Below are 21,676 nucleotides of genomic sequence, written 5' to 3'. Positions count from 1 at the left end.
TATATACTACTACAGATGAAATTAGTTACATATTATATACCTACTACTATTAGATGATATTAGTTACATATTATATACTACTACAAATGATATTAGTTACATATTATATACTACTACAGATGATATTAGTTACATATTATATACTACTACAGATGATATTAGTTACATATTATATACTACTGTAGATGATATTAGTTACATATTATATACTACTGTAGATGATATTAGTTACATATTATATACCACTACAGATGATATTAGTTACATATTATATAATACTACAGATGATATTAGTTACATATTATATACCACTGTAGATGATATTAGTTACATATTATATACTACTACAGATGATATTAGTTACATATTATATACTACTACAGATGATATTAGTTACATATTATATACTACTAAAGATGATATTAGTTACATGTGCTATACAGACGTTATATATTACTACAGATGATATTAGTTACATATTATATACTACTACAGATGATATTAGTTACATATTATATACTACTACAGATGATATTAGTTACATATTATATACTACTACAGATGATATTAGTTACATATTATATACTACTACAGATGATATTAGTTACATATTATATACCACTACAGATGATATTAGTTACATATTATATACTACTACAGATGATATTAGTTACATATTATATACTACTACAGATGATATTAGTTACATATTATATACCACTACAGATGATATTAGTTACATATTATATACTACTACAGATGATATTAGTTACATATTATATACTACTACAGATGATATTAGTTACATATTATATACTACTACAGATGATATCAGTTACATATTATATACTACTACAGATGATATTAGTTACATATTATATACTACTACAGATGATATTAGTTACATATTATATACTACTACAGATGATATTAGTTACATATTATATACTACTACAGATGATATTAGTTACATATTATATGCTACTACAGATGATATTAGTTACATATTTATATACTACTACAGATGATATTAGTTACATATTATATACTACTACAGATGATATTAGTTACATATTATATACTACTACAGATATTAGTTACATGTTATATGCTATTATTGATGATATTAGTTATTATATAGTACTGTAGATGATATTAGTTACATATTATATACTACTGTAGATGATATTAGTTACATATTATATACTACCGTAGATGATATTAGTTACATATTATATACTACCAAAGATGATATTAGTTACATATTATATACTACTGAGATGATATTAGTTACATATTATATACCACCACAGATGATATTAGTTACATATTATATACTACTACAGATGATATTAGTTACATATTATATACTACTACAGATGATATTAGTTACACATTATATACTTACTACAGATGATATTAGTTACATATTATATACTACTACAGATGATATTAGTTACATATTATATACTACCACATATGATATTAGTTACATATTATATACTACCTACAGATGATATTAGTTACATATTATATACTACTACAGATGATATTAGTTACATATTATATACCACTACAGATGATATTAGTTACATGTTAAATACTACTGCAGATGATATTAGTAAGATATTATATAGTAGTACAGATCATATTAGTTACGTATTATATACTACTATAGATGATGTTAGTTACATATAATATACTAGTACAGATGATATTAGTTACGTATTATATACTACTACAGATGATATTAGTTACATATTATATACTAGTACAGATGATATTAGTTACATATTATATACTACTACAGATGATATTAGTTACATATTATATACTACTACAGATGATATTAGTTACATATTATATACTACTACAGATGATATTAGTTACATATTATATACTACAACAGATGATATTAGTTACGTATTATATACTATTACAGATAATATAAGTTACATATTATATACTCTTACAAATGATATTAGTTACATATTATATACTACTGCAGATGATATTAGTTAAGTATTATATACTAATACAGATTATATTAGTTGCATGTTATATACTACTACAGATGATATTAGTAACATATTTTATACTACTACAGATCATATTAGTTGAATGTTATATACTACTACAGATGATATTAGTAACATATTATATACTACTACAGATCATATTAGTTGCAACTTATATACTACTACAGATGATATTAGTAACATATTATATACTACTACAGATGATATTAGTTATAAATTATATACTACTACAAATGATATTAGTTGCATGTTATATACTACTACAGATGATATTAGTTACATGTTATACACTAGTACAGATGATATTAGTTACATATTATATACTACAACATATGATACTAGTTACATATTATATACTACTAGAGATGATATTAGTTGCATGTTATATACTACTACAGATGATATTAGTAACATATTATATACTAGTACAGATCATATTAGTTACATTTTATATACTACTACAGATAATATCAGTTACATATCATATACTGTTACAGATGATATTAGTTACATGTTATACACTAGTACAGATGATATTAGTTACATACATATATATACTACATATGATATTAGTTACATATTATATACTACTAAAGATGATATCAGTTGCATTTTATATACTACTAAAGATGATATTAGTTAGAGATTATATGCTATTACTGATGATATTAGTTACATATTATATACTACTACATATGATATTAGTTACATATTATATACTACTACAGATGATATCAGTTGCATTTTATATACTACTATAGATGATATTAGATACATCATTATACATGACCACAGATTATATTAGTTACTTATTATATACATCAAGAGATGATATTAGTTACGTATTATATACTACTGCAGATGATATAACGTACGTATTATATACTACTACAGATGATATTAATTACGTAGTATATACTACTACAGGTAATAGTAGATACATATTATATACTACTACAGATGATATTATGTTACATAGATATATATACTCTACTACAGATGATATTAGTTACATATTATATACTACTACAGATGATATTAGTTACATATTATATACTATCTACAGATGATATTAGTTACATGATATATATACTACTACAGATGATATTAGTTACATATTATATACCACTACAGATGATATTAGTTACATATTATATACTACTACAGATGATATTAGTTACATATATATATACCACTACAGATGATATTAGTTACAATATTATATACTACTACAGATGATATTAGTTACATATTATATACTACTACAGATGATATTAGTTAACATATTATATACTACTACAGATGATATTAGTTACATATTATATACTACTACAGATGATATTAGTTACGCATAATTATATACTACTACAGATGATATTAGTAACATATTATATACTACTACAGATGATATTAGTTACATATTATATACTACTACAGATGATATTAGTAACATATATATATACTACTACAGATGATATTAGTTATAATGTTATATACTACTACAGATGATATTAGTTACACGTTATATACTACTACAGAGATGATATTATTAGTTATATATTATATACTACAGATGATATTAGTTACATATTATATACTACTACAGATGATATTAGTTATTATATACTACTACAGATGATATTAGTTACATATTATATACTACTACAGATGATATTAGTTACATATATATACTACTACAGATGATATTAGTTACATATTATATACTACTACAGATGATATTAGTTACATATATATACTACTACAGATGATATTAGTTACAAAATATATACTACTACATAGGATATTAGTTACATATAATATACTACTACAGATGATATTAGTTACATATTATATACTACTACAGATGATACTAGTTACATATTATATACTACTACAGATGATATTAGTTATATATATACTACTACTACATATTATATATGATATTAGTTACAATATTATATACTACTACAGATGATATTAGTTACACGTTATATACTATTACAGAGATGATATTAGTTACATGTTATACATTCTAGTACAGATGATATTAGTTACATAATTATACTACAACATATGATATTAGTTACATATTATATACTACTACAGATGATATTTGTTACATGTTATATACTACTACAGATGATATTAGTTACATATTATATACTACTACAGATGATATTAGTTACATATTATATACTACTACAGATGATATTAGTTACATAATATATACTACTACACATGATATTAGTTACATATTATATACTACTACAGATGATATTAGTTACATATTATATACTACTACAGATGATATTAGTTACGTATTATATACCACTACAGATGATATTAGTTACATATTATATACTACTACAGATGATATTAGTTACATATTATATACTACTACAGATGATATTAGTTACATATTATATACTACTACAGATGATATTAGTTACATATTATATACATACTTACTACAGATGATATTAGTTACATTTTATATACTACTACAGATGATATTAGTTACATATTATATATACCACTACAGATGATATTAGTTACATATTATATACTACTACAGATGATATTAGTTACATATTATATACTACTACAGATGATATTAGTTACATATTATATACTACTACAGATGATATAGTTTATATTATATAATACTACATATGATATTAGTTACATATCATATACTACTACATATGATATTAGTTACATATTATATACTACTACAGATGATACTAATTACAAAATATATACTACTACATATGATATTAGTTACATATTATATACTACTACAGATGATATTAGTTACATATTATATACTACTACAGATGATATTAGTTACATATTATATACTACTAGAGATGATATTAGTTACATATTATATACTACTACAGATGATATTAGTTACATATTATATACTACTACAGATGATATTAGTTACATATTATATACTACTACAGATGATATTAGTTACATATTATATACCTACTACAGATGATATTAGTTACATATTATATACTACTACAGATGATATTAGTTACATATTATATACTACCACAGATGATATTAGTTACATATTATATACTACTACAGATGATATTAGTTACATATTATATACTACCAGAGATAATATTAGTTACATATTATATACTACTACAGATGATATTAGTTACATATTATATAATACTACAGATGATATTAGTTACATATTATATACTACTACAGATGATATTAGTTACATATTATATACTACTACAGATGATATTAGTTACATATTATATACTACTACAGATGATATTAGTTACATATTATACACTACTACAGATGATATTAGTTACATATTATATACTACTACAGATGATATTAGTTACGTTATATACTAGTACAGATGATATTAGTTACATATTATATACTACTACAGATGATATTAGTTACATATTATATACTACTAGAGATGAAATTAGTTACGTATTATATACTACTAAAGATGATATTAGTTACATATTATGTACTACAACAGATGATATTAGTTACATATTATATACTACTACAGATGATATTAGTTACATATTATATACTACTACAGATGATATTAGTTATATATTTTATATACCACAACAGATGATATTAGTTACATATTATATACTACTGTAGATGATATTAGTTACATATTATGCACCACTACAGATGATATTAGTTACATATTATATACTACTACTATTAGATGATATTATATATACATATGATATAAATACATATTATACTACTACAGATGATATTAGTTACATATTATATACTACTACAGATGATATTAGCTACATATTATACACCACTACAGATGATATTAGTTACATATTATATACTACTACAGATGATATTAGTTACATGTTATATACTACTACAGATGATATTAGTAACATATTATATACTACTACAGATGATATTAGTTACATATTATATACTACAACAGATGATATTAGTTACATAATGTTATATACACTACAGATGATATTAGTTACATATTATATACTACTACAGATGATATTAGTTACATATTATATACTACTACAGATGATATCAGTTGCATTTTATATACTACTAGAGATGATATTAGTGACATATTATATATACTACTACAGATGATATTAGTTACATATTATATACTACTACAGATGATATTAGTTACATATTATATACTACTACAGATGATATTAGTTACATATTATATAATAATACTACAGATGATATTAGTAGAGATGATATTTACATATTATATACTACTAGAGATGATATTAGTTACATATTATATACTACTACAGATGATATTAGTTACATATTATATACTACTACAGATGATATTAGTTACATAATTATATACTACTACAGATGATATTAGTCGCAAATTATATACTACTACAGATGATATTAGTCGCAAATTATATACTACTACAGATGATATTAGTTATATTTTATATACTACTACAGATAATATCAGTTACATATTATATACTACTACAGATGATATTAGTTACATATGTTATATATTAGTACAGATGATATTAGTTATATTAATATATACTACTACATATGATATTAGTTACATATTATATACTACTACAGATGATATCAGTTGTATTTTATATACTACTACAGATGATATTAGTTAAAGATTATATGCTATTACTGATGATATTAGTTTCGTGTTATATTCTAGTACAGATGATATTAGATACATATTATACATGACCACAGATTATATTAGTTACATATTATATACTACATCAACAGATGATATTAGTTACATATTATATACTACTACAGATGATATTAGTTACATATTATACTACTACAGATGATATTAGTTACATTATTATATACTACTACAGATGATATTAGTTACATATTATATAATACTACAGATGATATTATTACATATTATATACCACTACAGATGATATTAGTTACATATTATATACTACTACAGATGATATTAGTTACATAATATATACTACTACAGATGATATTAGTTACATATTATATACTACTACAGATGATATTAGTTACATATTATATACTACTACAGATGATATTAGTTACATATTATATACTACTACAGATGATATTAGTTACATATTATATACTACTACATATGATATTAGTTACATATTATATACTACTACAGATGATATTAGTTACATATTATATACTACTACAGATGATATTAGTTACATATTATATACTACTACAGATGATATTAGTTACATATTATATACTACTACAGATGATATTAGTTACATATTATATACTACTACAGATGATATTAGTTACATATTATATACTACTACAGATGATATTAGTTACATATTATATACTACTACAGATGATATTAGTTACATATTATATACTACTACAGATGATATTAGTTACATATTATATACTACTACAGATGATATTAGTTACATATTATATACTACTACAGATGATATTAGTTACATATATATATACTACTACAGATGATATTAGTTACATATTATATACTACTACAGATGATATTAGTTACATATTATATACTACTACAGATGATATTAGTTACATATTATATACTACTACAGATGATATTAGTTACATGTTATATACTACTACAGATGATATTAGTTACATATTATATACTACTACAGATGATATTAGTTACATGTTATATACTACTACAGATGATATTAGTTACATATTATATACTACTAGAGATGATATTAGTTACATACAGATATATAGTTACATGTTATATACACTACAGATGATATTAGTTACATATTATATACTACTGCAGATGATATTAGTTACATATTATATACTACTACAGATGATATTAGTTACATATTATATACTACTACAGATGATATTAGTTACATATTATATACTACTACAGATGATATTAGTTACATGTTATATACTAGTACAGATGATATTAGTTACATATTATATACTACTAGAGATGATATTAGTTACATATTATATACTACTACAGATGATATTAGTTACATATTATATACTACTACAGATGATATTAGTTACATATTATATACTACTACAGATGATATTAGTTACATATTATATACTACTACAGATGATATTAGTTGCATGTTATATACTACTACAGATGATATTAGTTACATATTATATACTACTACAGATGATATTAGTTACATATTATATACTACTACAGATGATATTAGTTACAAATTATATACTACTACAGATGATATTAGTTACATGTTATATACTACTACAGATGATATTAGAAACATTTTATATACTTCTACAGATGATATTAGTTACATATTATATACTACTAGAGATGATATTAGTTACATATTATATACTACTACAGATGATATTAGTTACATATTATATACTAGTACAGATGATATTAGTTACATATTATATACTACTACAGATGATATTAGTTACATATTATATACTACTACAGATGATATTAGTTACATATTATATACTACTGTAGATGATATTAGTTACATATTATATACTACTACAGATGATATTAGTTACATATTATATACTACTACAGATGATATTAGCTACATAATATACACCACTAAAGATGATAATAGTTATATATTATATACTACAAGAGATGATATTAGTTACATATTATATACTACTACAGATGATATTAGTTGCATGTTATATACTACTACAGATGATATTAGTTACATATTATATACTACTACAGATGATATTAGTTACAAATTATATACTACTACAGATGATATTAGTTGCATCTTATATATTACCACAGATGATATTAGTTACATATTATATACAACTACATATGATATTAGTTACATATTATATACTACTACAGATGATATCAGTTGCATTTTATATACTACTACAGATGATATTAGTGACATATTATATACTACTAGAGATGATATTAGTTACATGTTATATACCACTACAGATGATAATATTTACATGTTGTATACTACTACAGATGATATTAGTTACCTATTATATAATACCACAGGTGATATTAGTTACAGGTCATATACTAGTAGAGATGACATTAGTTGCATATTATACACTACTACAGATGATATTAGTTACATATTATATACTACTACAGATGATATTAGTTACATATTATATACTACAACAGATGATATTTGTTCCATATTACATACTCCTAGAGATGATATTAGTTACATATTATATACTATTACAAATGATATTAGTTACATATTATATACTACTACAGATGATATTAGTTACATATTATATACTACTGAAGATGATATTAGTTAAGTATTATATACTACTACAGATTCTATTAGTTGCATGTTATATACAACTACAGATGATATTAGTAACATATTATATACTAGTACAGATCATATAAGTTGCATGTTATATACTACTAGAGATGATATTAGTTATATTTTATATACTACTAAAGATAATATCAGTTACATATCATATATTACTATAGATGATATTTGTTACATATTATATACTACTACAGATGATATAAGTTACATATTATACACTACTACAGACGATATGAGTTACGTTATATACTAGTACAGATGATATTAGTCACATATTATATACTACTAGAGATGATACTAGTTACATGTTATATACTACTGTAGATGATATTAATTACATATTATGTACTACTACAGATGACATGAGCTAGATATTATATACTACTACTAATGATATTAGCTACATAATATACACCACTAAAGATGATATTAGTTATATATTATATACTACAAGAGATGATATTAGTTACGTATTATATACTATTACATATGATATTAGTTGCATGTTACATAGTACTACAGATGATATTAGTAACATATTATATACTACTAGAGATCATATTAGTTACAAATTATATACTACTACAGATGATATTAGTTGCATGTTATATATTACTACAAATGATATTAGTTACATATTATATACTACTACTAATGATATTAGCTACATAATATACACCACTAAAGATAATATTAGTTACATATTATATACTACTACAGATGATAATAGTTTCATATTAAATACCACTGCAGATGATATTAGTCGCAAATTATATACTACTACAGATGATATTAGTTACATTTTATATACTACTACAGATAATATCAGTTACATATCATATACTGTTACAGATGATATTAGTTACACGTTATACACTAGTACAGATGATATTAGTTACATATTATATACTGCTACATATGATATTAGTTACATATTATACACTACTACAGATGATATCAGTTGCATTTTATATAGTACTACAGATGATATTAGTGACATATTATATGACACTACAGATCATATTAGTTACGTATTATATACTACTACAGATGATATTAGTTAGAGATTATATGCTATTACTGATGATATTAGTTACATGTTATATATGCCTACAGATGATATTAGTTACAGATGATATTAGTTACACATATTATATACTACTGTAGGTGATATTAGTTACATATTTTATACTACTGTAGATGATATTAGATACATACTATATACTACTGTAAATGATACTAGTTACATATTATGTACTACTACAGATGATATTAGTTACATATTATATACTACTGTAGATGATATTAATTACATATTATACACCACTAAAGATGATATTAGTTATATATTATATACTACAAGAGATGATATTAGTTACATATAATATACTACTACAGATGATATTAGTTACATATTATATACTACTACAGATGATATTAGTTACATGTTATATACTACTACAGATGATATAATAGTTACATATTATATACTACTACAGATGATATTAGTTACATAATATATATACTACTACAGATGATACTAGTTACATATTATATACTACTACAAATGATATTACTTACGTATTATATACTACTACAGATGATATTAGTTACATATTATATACTACAACAGATGATATTAGTTACGTATTATATACTATTACAGATAATATAAGTTACATATTATATACTACTACAGATGATATTAGTTACATATTATATACTACTACAGATGATATTAGTTAAGTATTATATACTACTACAGATTATATTAGTTGCATGTTATATACTACTACAGATGATATTAGTAACATATTTATACTACTACAGATCATATTAGTTACATGTTATATACTACTACAGATGATATTAGTTACATATTATATACTACTACAGATGATATTAGTTACATATTATATACTACTACAGATGATATTAGTTACATATTATATACTACTACAGATGATATTAGTTACATATTATATAATACTACAGATGATATTAGTTTACAAATTATATACTACTACAGATGATATTAGTAACATTTTATATACTACTACAGATGATATTAGTTACATATTATATACTATTACAGATGATATTAGTTACATATTATATACTAGTACAGATGATATTAGTTACATATTATATACTAGTACAGATGATATTAGTTACATATTATATACTACTACAGATGATATTAGTTGCATGTTATATACTACTACAGATGATATTAGTAACATATTATATACTACTACAGATCGTATTAGTTACATTTTATATACTACTACAGATAATATCAGTTACATATCATATACTGTTAGAGATGATATTAGTTACATGTTATACACTAGTACAGATGATATTAGTTACATATTATATACTACTACAGATGATATTAGTTACATATTATATACTAGTACAGATGATATCAGTTGCATTTTATATACTACTACAGATGATATTCGTTAGAGATTATATGCTAATACTGATGATATTAGTTTCGTGTTATATTCTAGTACAGATGATATTAGAAACATATTATATTATGACCAACAGATGATATTAGTTACATATTATATACTACCACAGATGATATTAGTTACATATTATATACTACTGCAGATGATATAACGTACGTATTATATACTACTACAGATGATATTAATTACGTAGTATATACTACTACAGGTAATATTAGATACATATTATATAATACTACAGATGATATTAGTTACATGATATATACCACTACAGATGATATTAGTTACATATTGTATACTAGTACAGATGATATTAGTTACATATTATACACTACTACAGATGATATTAGTTACATATTATATACTACTACAGATGATATTAGTTACGTTATATACTAGTACAGATGATATTAGTTACATATTATATACTACTAGAGATGAATTTAGTTACGTATTATATATTACTACATATGATACTAGTTACATATTATATACTACTGCAAATGATATTACTTACGTATTATATACTACTACAGATGATATTAGTTACATGTTATATACTACTGTAGATGATATTAGTTACATATTTTATACTACTGTAGATGATATTAGGTACATATTATATACTACTGTAAATGATACTAGTTACATATTATGTACTACTACAGATGATATTAGTTACATATTATATACTACTGTAGATGATATTAATTACATATTATGTACTACTACAGATGACATGAGCTAGATATTATATACTACTACAAATGATATTAGCTACATAATATACACCACTAAAGATGATATTAGTTATATATTATATACTACAAGAGATGATATTAGTTACGTATTATATACTACTACATATGATATTAGTTGCATGTTATATAGTACTACAGATGATATTAGTAACATATTATATACTACTAGAGATCATATTAGTTACAAATTATATACTACTACAGATGATATTAGTTGCATGTTATATATTACTACAGATGATATTAGTTACATATTATATACTACTACTAATGATATTAGCTACATAATATACACCACTAAAGATGATATTAGATACATATTATATACTACTACAGATGATAATAGTTACATATTAAATACCACTGCAGATGATATTAGTCGCAAATTATATACTACTACAGATGATATTAGTTACATTTTATATACTACTACAGATAATATCAGTTACATATCATATACTGTTACAGATGATATTAGTTACACGTTATACACTAGTACAGATGATATTAGTTACATATTATATACTACTACATATGATATTAGTTACATATTATATACTACTACAGATGATATCATTTGCATTTTATATACTACTACAGATGATATTAGTGACATATTATATGACACTACAGATCATATTAGTTACGTATTATATACTACTACAGATGATATTAGTTAGAGATTATATCCTATTACAGATGATATTAGTTACATGTTATATGCTACAACAGATGATATTAGTTACATATTATATAGTACTGTAGGTGATATTAGTTACATATTTTATACTACTGTAGATGATATTAGATACATATTGCATACTACTGTAAATGATACTAGTTACATATTATGTACTACTACAGATGATATTAGTTACATATTATATACTACTGTAGATGATATTAATTACATATTATACACCACTAAAGATGATATTAGTTATATATTATATACTACAAGAGATGATATTAGTTACATATTATACACCACTACAGATGATATTAGTTATATATTATATACTACTAGAGATGATATTAGTTACGTATTATATACTACTACATATGATATTAGTTACATATTATATACTACTACAGATGATAATAGTTACATATTATATACTACTACATATGATATTAGTTACATATTATATACTACTGCAGAGAATATTAATTACATGTTAAATACTACTGCAGACGATATTAGTAAGATATTATATGGTAGTACAGATCATATTAGTTACGTATTATATACTACTACATATGATATTAGTTACATATTATGTACTACTGCAGATGATATTAGTTACATATTATATACTACTGCAGATGATATTAGTAAGATATTATATAGTAGTACAGATGATATTAGTTACATATTATATACTACTACAGATGATATTAGTTACATATTATATACTATTACAGATGATATTAGTTACATGTTATATACTACTACAGATGATAATAGTTACATGTTATATACTAGTACAGATGATATTAGTTACATATTATATACTACTACAGATGATATTAATTACATATTATACACCACTAAAGATGATATTAGTTATATATTATATACTACAAGAGATGATATTAGTTACATATTATACACCACTACAGATGATATTAGTTACATATTATATACTACTACATATGATATTAGTTACATATTATATACTACTACAGATGATATTAGTTACATATTATATGCTATTACAGATGATATTAGTTACATATTATATGCTATTACTGATGATATTAGTACAGATGACATTAGATACATAGACATGACTACAGATTATATTAGTTACATATTATATACATCAAGAGATGATGTTAGTTACGTATTATATACTACTGCAGATGATATAACGTACGTATTATATACTACTAGAGATGATATTAGTTACATATTATATACTACTACAGATGATGATACTAGTTACGTAGTATATACTACTACAGGTAATATTAGATACATATGATATAATACTACAGATGATATTATTGTCATGTCATATACTCGATCATATGACATTAGATATTGTACAGTACTATAGATGATATTAGTTACATATTATATACTACTACAGATGATATTAGTCACATATTATATACTACTACAGATGATATTAGTCACATATTATATACTACTACAGATGATATTAGTTACATGATATATACCACTACATATGATATTAGTTACATATTATAAATTCCAACAAATGATATTAGTTTTTATGTTATATACTAGTACAGATGATATTAGTTGCATGTTAAATACTACTACAGATGATATTAGTAACATATTATATGCTGCTACAGATGATGTCAGTTGTATGTTATATACTACTACAGATGATATTAGTTAAATATCATATACTACCCACATATGATATTAGTTACAAAATATATACTACTACAAATGATATTAGTTACGTATTATATATTACAGCAGATGATGTTAGTTACATTTTATATACTACTACAAATGATATGAGTTACATATTATGTACTACGACAGACAATATTAGTTACATATTATATACTACTGCAGATGATATTAGTTACGTATTATATACTACTACAGATAATATTAGATACATATTATATAATACTACAGATGATATTAGTGACATGTTATATACTCGTACAGATGACATTAGTGACAATTTATATACTGATACAGATGATATTAGTAACATATTATATACTACTAGAGATGATATTAGTTACGTATTATATACTACAGCAGATGATATTAGTTACGTATTATATGCTACTACAATTGATATGAGTTTCGTATTATATACTACTACAGACGATATTAGTTGCATGTTATATACTACTAGAGATGATATTAGTACCATATTATATACTACTAGAAATCCTATTCGTTACGTATTATATACTACTACAGATGATATTAGTTACATATAATAAACTAGTACAGATGATATAAGTTGCATATTATATACTCCTACAGATGACATTAGTTACATGTTATATACTAGTACAGATGATATTAGTTACATATTATAAACTACTAGAGATGATATTAGTTACGTATTGTATACTACTACAAATGATATTAGTTACATATAATATACTACTACAGATGATATTAGTTACATATTATATACTACTGCAGATGATATTAGTTATGTATTATATACTACTACAGATAATATTAGATACATATTATATAATACTACAGATGATATTAGTGACATGTCATATACTCGTACAGATCATATTAGTTGCATGTTATATACTACTACAGATGATATTAGTAACATATTATATACTACTATAGATCATATTAGTTACGTATTATATACTACTACAGATGATATTACTTACATATAGTATACTACTACAGATGATAGTAGTTGCAGATTATATAATACTACAGATGATATTAGTTACGTGTTATATACTAGTACATATGATAATAGTTACATGTTATATACTACTGTAGATGATATTAGTTACATGTTATGTAGTAGTACAGATTATATTAGTTTCATGTTAAATACTACTACAGATGATATTAGTTGCATGTTATATACTACTACAGATGATATTAGTAACATATTATATACCACTACAGATCATATTATTTGCATGTTATATACTACTACAGATGATATTAGTAACATATTATATACTACTACAGATCATATTAGTTACGTATTATATACTACTACAGATAATATTACTTACATATAATATACTACTACAGATGATAGTAGTTACAGATTATATAATACTACAGATGATATTAGTTACGTGTTATATACTAGTACAGATGATATTAGTTATATGTTATATACTACTGTAGATGATATTAGTTACATGTTATGTCGTAGTACAGATTATATTAGTTACATATTATATACTACTATAGATGATATTAGTTACATATTATCTAGTACTGCAGACGATATTAGTTACATATTATATGCTACTACAGATGATATTAGTTACATATATACTACTACAGATGATATTAGTTACATATTATATACTACTACAGATGATATTAGTTACATATTATATACTACTACAGATGATATTAGTTACATATTATATACTACTACAGATGATATTAGTTACATATTATATACTACTACAGATGATATTAGTTACATATTATATAGTACTACAGATGATATTAGTTACATATTATATACTACTACAGATGATATTAGTTACATATTATATAGTACTACAGATGATATTAGTTACTTATTATATACTACTACAGATGATATTAGTTACATATTATCTAGTACTGCAGACGATATTAGTTACATATTATATGCTACTACAGATGATATTAGTTACATGTTATATACTAGTACAGATGATATTAGTTACGTATTATGTACTACTACAGATTATATTAGTTACAATTTATATAGTACTGCAGATGATATTATTTACATATGTACTACTATGGATGATACTAGCAAGATATTATATGCTACTACAGATGATATTAATTACGTATTATATGCTGCTACAGATGATATGAGACACAGGTTATATGCTGTGAGACCACAGTACATGATTTACTATATCTGACTTGTTTTTTGTTAGTTGTAAGAATGTCTTTGTTCACTAAAAACGGTGATGCTGCTGTATACTTGAAATGATTAGTATTGCAACATTTTTCAGTGACATTTGTGTTGTTTAATAGAGCAGTAATACTAAGTTATATGTTTCTAAAAGCGAAACGTGTTTTTAAGAATATAAATCTTATGTTTAGACTTTAGTTAGATTGGTTAACCAAACAGTTTAAAAAGTTCTTAATGCACATGAAGGTTTAGGAAAACTGAAGAATAGAAACACGTGAATTTTTAATCGCTGGATTAATTTCACTCTCACATTATTTCTGAAAGCTACAATACTTCGTTAGTGTTAAATGTTTACTCACGTCTTTCGTTTGTTTATCGAATCTTTCAAGTTTTCGAATTTTGTTTTAGTTCTTGTACTGAAATTTGAAGAACCTCATTTGAAAAGTTGCCTAAAGTGAAACCCAAATGTACAGTTTCAGTTCTTTATAGTATTTTCCAAATGTAAAGTTAAAGTTGTCTAAAGTAAGACTCAAATGTATAATTAACGTTGTCTGAAGTAAGACTAAAATGTATAATTAACGTTGTCTAAAGTAAGACTAAAATGTATAGTTAAAGTTGCCTAAAGTAAGACCAAAATGCATAGTTAAAGTCTCCTTAAGTAAGACCTAAATGTATAATTAACGTTGTCTAAAGTAATACTAAAATGTATACTTAAAGTTATCTAAAGTAAGCCTTAAATTATGTAAATTTAGAAACTGCAGTATAGAATAATTGAGCCTCGAGTGAGGCAGGTGAGAGTCTAATGCAAGAAGTATATTAATAAAATATTTTATTTTAAACTATTCAACAAAAACAACAGTCAAATCTGTTTTTTAAAAGAGATGTGTCAATGAAGAAACTGCCGATAGAAATGACAGGATAGGAGAAACGCACTGATATTCGTGATTGTTATTATTTCAACAGCTGATAAAACATTAGCTGTTTCGTGAAGTACATTATAAAACAACATTTCAAGCGCGTAAGGAGTGCGACTCGTAATCCGAGGGTCGTGGGTTCGCGCCCGTGTCGCGCTAAACATGCTCGCCCTCTCAGCCGTGAGGGTGTATAATGTCACGGTTAATCCCACTATTCGTTGGTAAAAGAGTAGCTCAAGAGTTGGCGGTGGGTGGTGATGACTAGCTGCCTTCCCTCTAGTCTTACACTGCTAAATTAGGGACGGCTAGCACAGATAGCCCTCGAGTAGCTTTGTGCGAAATTCCAAAACAAACAAACAAACAAAACAACATTTAATGAAGACAAGTGACCATCAAAGTAAGATAATTATGTAACTTTACTAAATCTTTACTAAACGTCATGTATTAACGCTATGTCAAACCTTAACAGATTTCATAGGTTTCAAGTCTTATGCTACACGTTTATTAATTGATGTTTTAAATGGCCTATATTTATTAAAGTCAACAACCTGTCGTTATTGTGAATGAAGTTTCGTGTCTTCAAGATTGATGTTGAGAAATGAGACAATAAAGAAACGTGCAAGAAGGAAACGACTTTCACACAATACAAACAAAAGGTTGTTCATGAAGACAGAAACGTGTGAAGTAATTAATATTTGGTTACATAGAGGGCAGATTTTGCTTTAATGTTTGAGTGTAAATAGTCCTAGGTGGGACAATTCGCTAATTTATTGGAGATAAGAATATATATTCCTAACAAAATAGGAAAGACTAATATTGACAGTGTCTTTATTAGGTTTAGGAACGATAGTTTTCTTTTGTCTGTTATAGCAGACCCAGAGGGTTTATACATTAGTTTCTTCTAAATGTATCAGCGTTGACAAGTTAGTACAGCGGTTCTTGTCCAAACACTATGAAAGTCGAAGATGGTATTCGCAACGGAGGGTTAGTGCAGGAAATTTGCTATTTGTTGATTCTATTTCTATTGTTATTTACCTATAGAAGATTCTGATAGACAGTAATCGAATATTTAGTTCCTAGGACTATACATGAGGATATAAATATTTCGAAACTTCTAAGTTTCTTATTGACCACACGTGAGACACATTTTACAATCTCTTTGTGGAGAAAAAGGTTTGCGCTGTTTTTTATGGTAAAATGGATTTTATGTTTAAATTTTATCATATTGATTTCGTGTGGCTTAAATTAGATTTTTAAAACATGGCCTGCTTGACTACTACATTCAGGCTACTTTACAATACAAATTAGGCTCAACAGAATAGTAAAAAACCCAAAGGACACGAGAACTCAAGATAATTTGCTATCGTGTACTTGTATATTGAGTAAAGAACAGAGAACTTGGAGTTTGTAAAGACAAAAAATCTGGCAGAAACATACCTTGTGGCAAAGCTGTGAAATCATTACTAAAAAACTGACTTATTCTCAGAGAGTACCTTACTTTGTTAGCATGTGTCTTGAAAAACAGTTTGCTGAGAAATTCTCCCAATCTTAACAGCACAAAGGAAAGTGTAACAATGAAAGACCAATAGAAACTTAACAGGACAACAGGAAGTGAACTAAAGGAAAAATAGAATTTTAACAGTGCAAAAGGAAATGTAATAATGGAAGACATATAGAAACTTAAAAGGACAACAGGAAGTGTAATAAAGGAAGATACATAGAAACTTAACAGGACAACAGAAAGTGTAATAAATGAAAAACAGAATTTTAACAGTACAAAAGGAAATGTAATAATGGAAGAAATGTAGAATCTTAACAGGAAAACAGGAAGTGTACTAAAGGAAAAATAGAATTTTAACAGTACAAAAGGAAATGTAATAAAGGAAGACATATAGAAATTTAACAGGACAACAGGAAGCGTAATAAAGGAAAAATAGAATTTTAACAGTACAAAAGGAAATGTAATAATGGAAGACATGGAGAAACTTAACAGAACAAAAGGAAGTGTAATAAAGGAAGATACATAGACTCTTAACAGGACAACAGGAAGTGTAATAATGGAAGACATGGAGAAACTTAACAGTACAAAAGGAAGTGTAATAAAGGAAGACACATAGAAACTTAACAGAACAACAGGAATGTAACCCAGGAAGACACATAGAAACTTAACAGGACAACAGGAAATGTAATAATGGAAGACATGTAGAAACGCAACAGGACAACAGGAAGTGTAAACCAGGAAGACATGTAGAAACTTAACAGTACAAAAGGAAGACTAAACAAACAAACTGAACTGTAGAAAAAAAGTGTATCAGTCATGAATTACGTGATATTTCTTGTGTTCAGTAGATACAATCCAGCTGCCCACATGGAGTAACATTACAACTGTAACTCATGTTTCAGGAAGTTAAGGGCCCGGCATGGCCAAACGCGTAAGGCGCGCAACTCGTAATCCGAGGGTCGCGGGTTCGCGCCCGCGTCGCGCTTAAACATGCTCGCCCTCCCAGCCGTGGGGGCGTTATAATGTTACGGTCAATCCCGCTTTTCGTTGGTAAAAGAGTAGCCCAAGAGTTGGCGGTGGGTGGTGATGACTAGCTGCCTTCCCTCTAGTCTTACACTGCTAAATTAGGGACGGCTAGCACAGATAACCCTCGAGTAGCTTTGTGCGAAATTCCACAACAAACAAACAAACAATCAGGAAGTTAAGAGTTAAAAATTGTATCATGGGATACAATCTTTTAAAAGTTCGACAGGTTCTAATATAACATACGTATATATCCGTTTGCCACTTCGGAATATGTTAGTAATAGTATTGTACAGATAAGTAAGACATGACAAGTTATATCACGATATGTAGTATAGTATAGTAATAACTCATCTATGATTTTCTAATATTTGCAGATGACCAGAGAGGCCAGCAATAGAACTGCATTTGTTAACCATTTAAAATTTACTTAACAATGGATGTAGAATCATCAAATATGTCTGAAGATAATTTCGACAAGAGAAAATTTTCAGAGCATTTTTCTATAAATTCAAGTCCTGGTCACATTTCTATGCTGAAACATGAAGGTCAACTTTCATTGGCAGAGAAGAAATTTCTGTTATCAGTAGAAAGAGGAGACTTAGCATCAGTCAGAAGGTAACACTGAACATTTGAAATATGGAGTAAGATTCCTTCTAACCACAGCTGACATACATATGTTTGTAATTTACTTCAGAATCTCCTTGTAAATATTACAACCCTTCATTATATTATTCACATAATGACGTTTGTTCTTTGTTCCCTGTAAAAATACAAATAACATAAACATAATGACACATAAGTAGTAAATATGGTTTTAAATTCATAAAGTCGATAAATTAATAGTAACAAAGTGACCAATCGGGTCTTCGTCCCATCAGTTACTGTAAGCTTCAGATTTATCCCAAAGATGGAATCCCCGAGATATCCTAAAGACAGCTCTTTTAAAGTAGTCAAAAATGATCTTGTAAGATGGCAAAGTTAGCTTTAAAGTGAAACCAAGATATTTGC

General features: G+C 25.1%; 1 protein-coding gene across 1 annotated transcript in view; it reads left to right on the top strand.

Moving 5' to 3' along the window:
- Positions 1 to 21,676, top strand: part of LOC143228210 (transient receptor potential-gamma protein-like) — a 39,665-nt gene that overhangs the window by 8,183 nt on the left and 9,806 nt on the right. Inside the window, 1 exon segment of the mRNA XM_076459514.1 lies at positions 21,043 to 21,283. Coding sequence (XP_076315629.1) covers positions 21,102 to 21,283 — 182 coding nt within the window. The 5' untranslated portion in view covers positions 21,043 to 21,101.

This window comes from Tachypleus tridentatus, chromosome 10 (genome assembly GCF_004210375.1).
Source record: "Tachypleus tridentatus isolate NWPU-2018 chromosome 10, ASM421037v1, whole genome shotgun sequence".
NCBI classification, from domain to species: Eukaryota; Metazoa; Arthropoda; class Merostomata; order Xiphosura; family Limulidae; genus Tachypleus; species Tachypleus tridentatus.
This window is presented reverse-complemented; position numbering and strand designations above follow the sequence as displayed.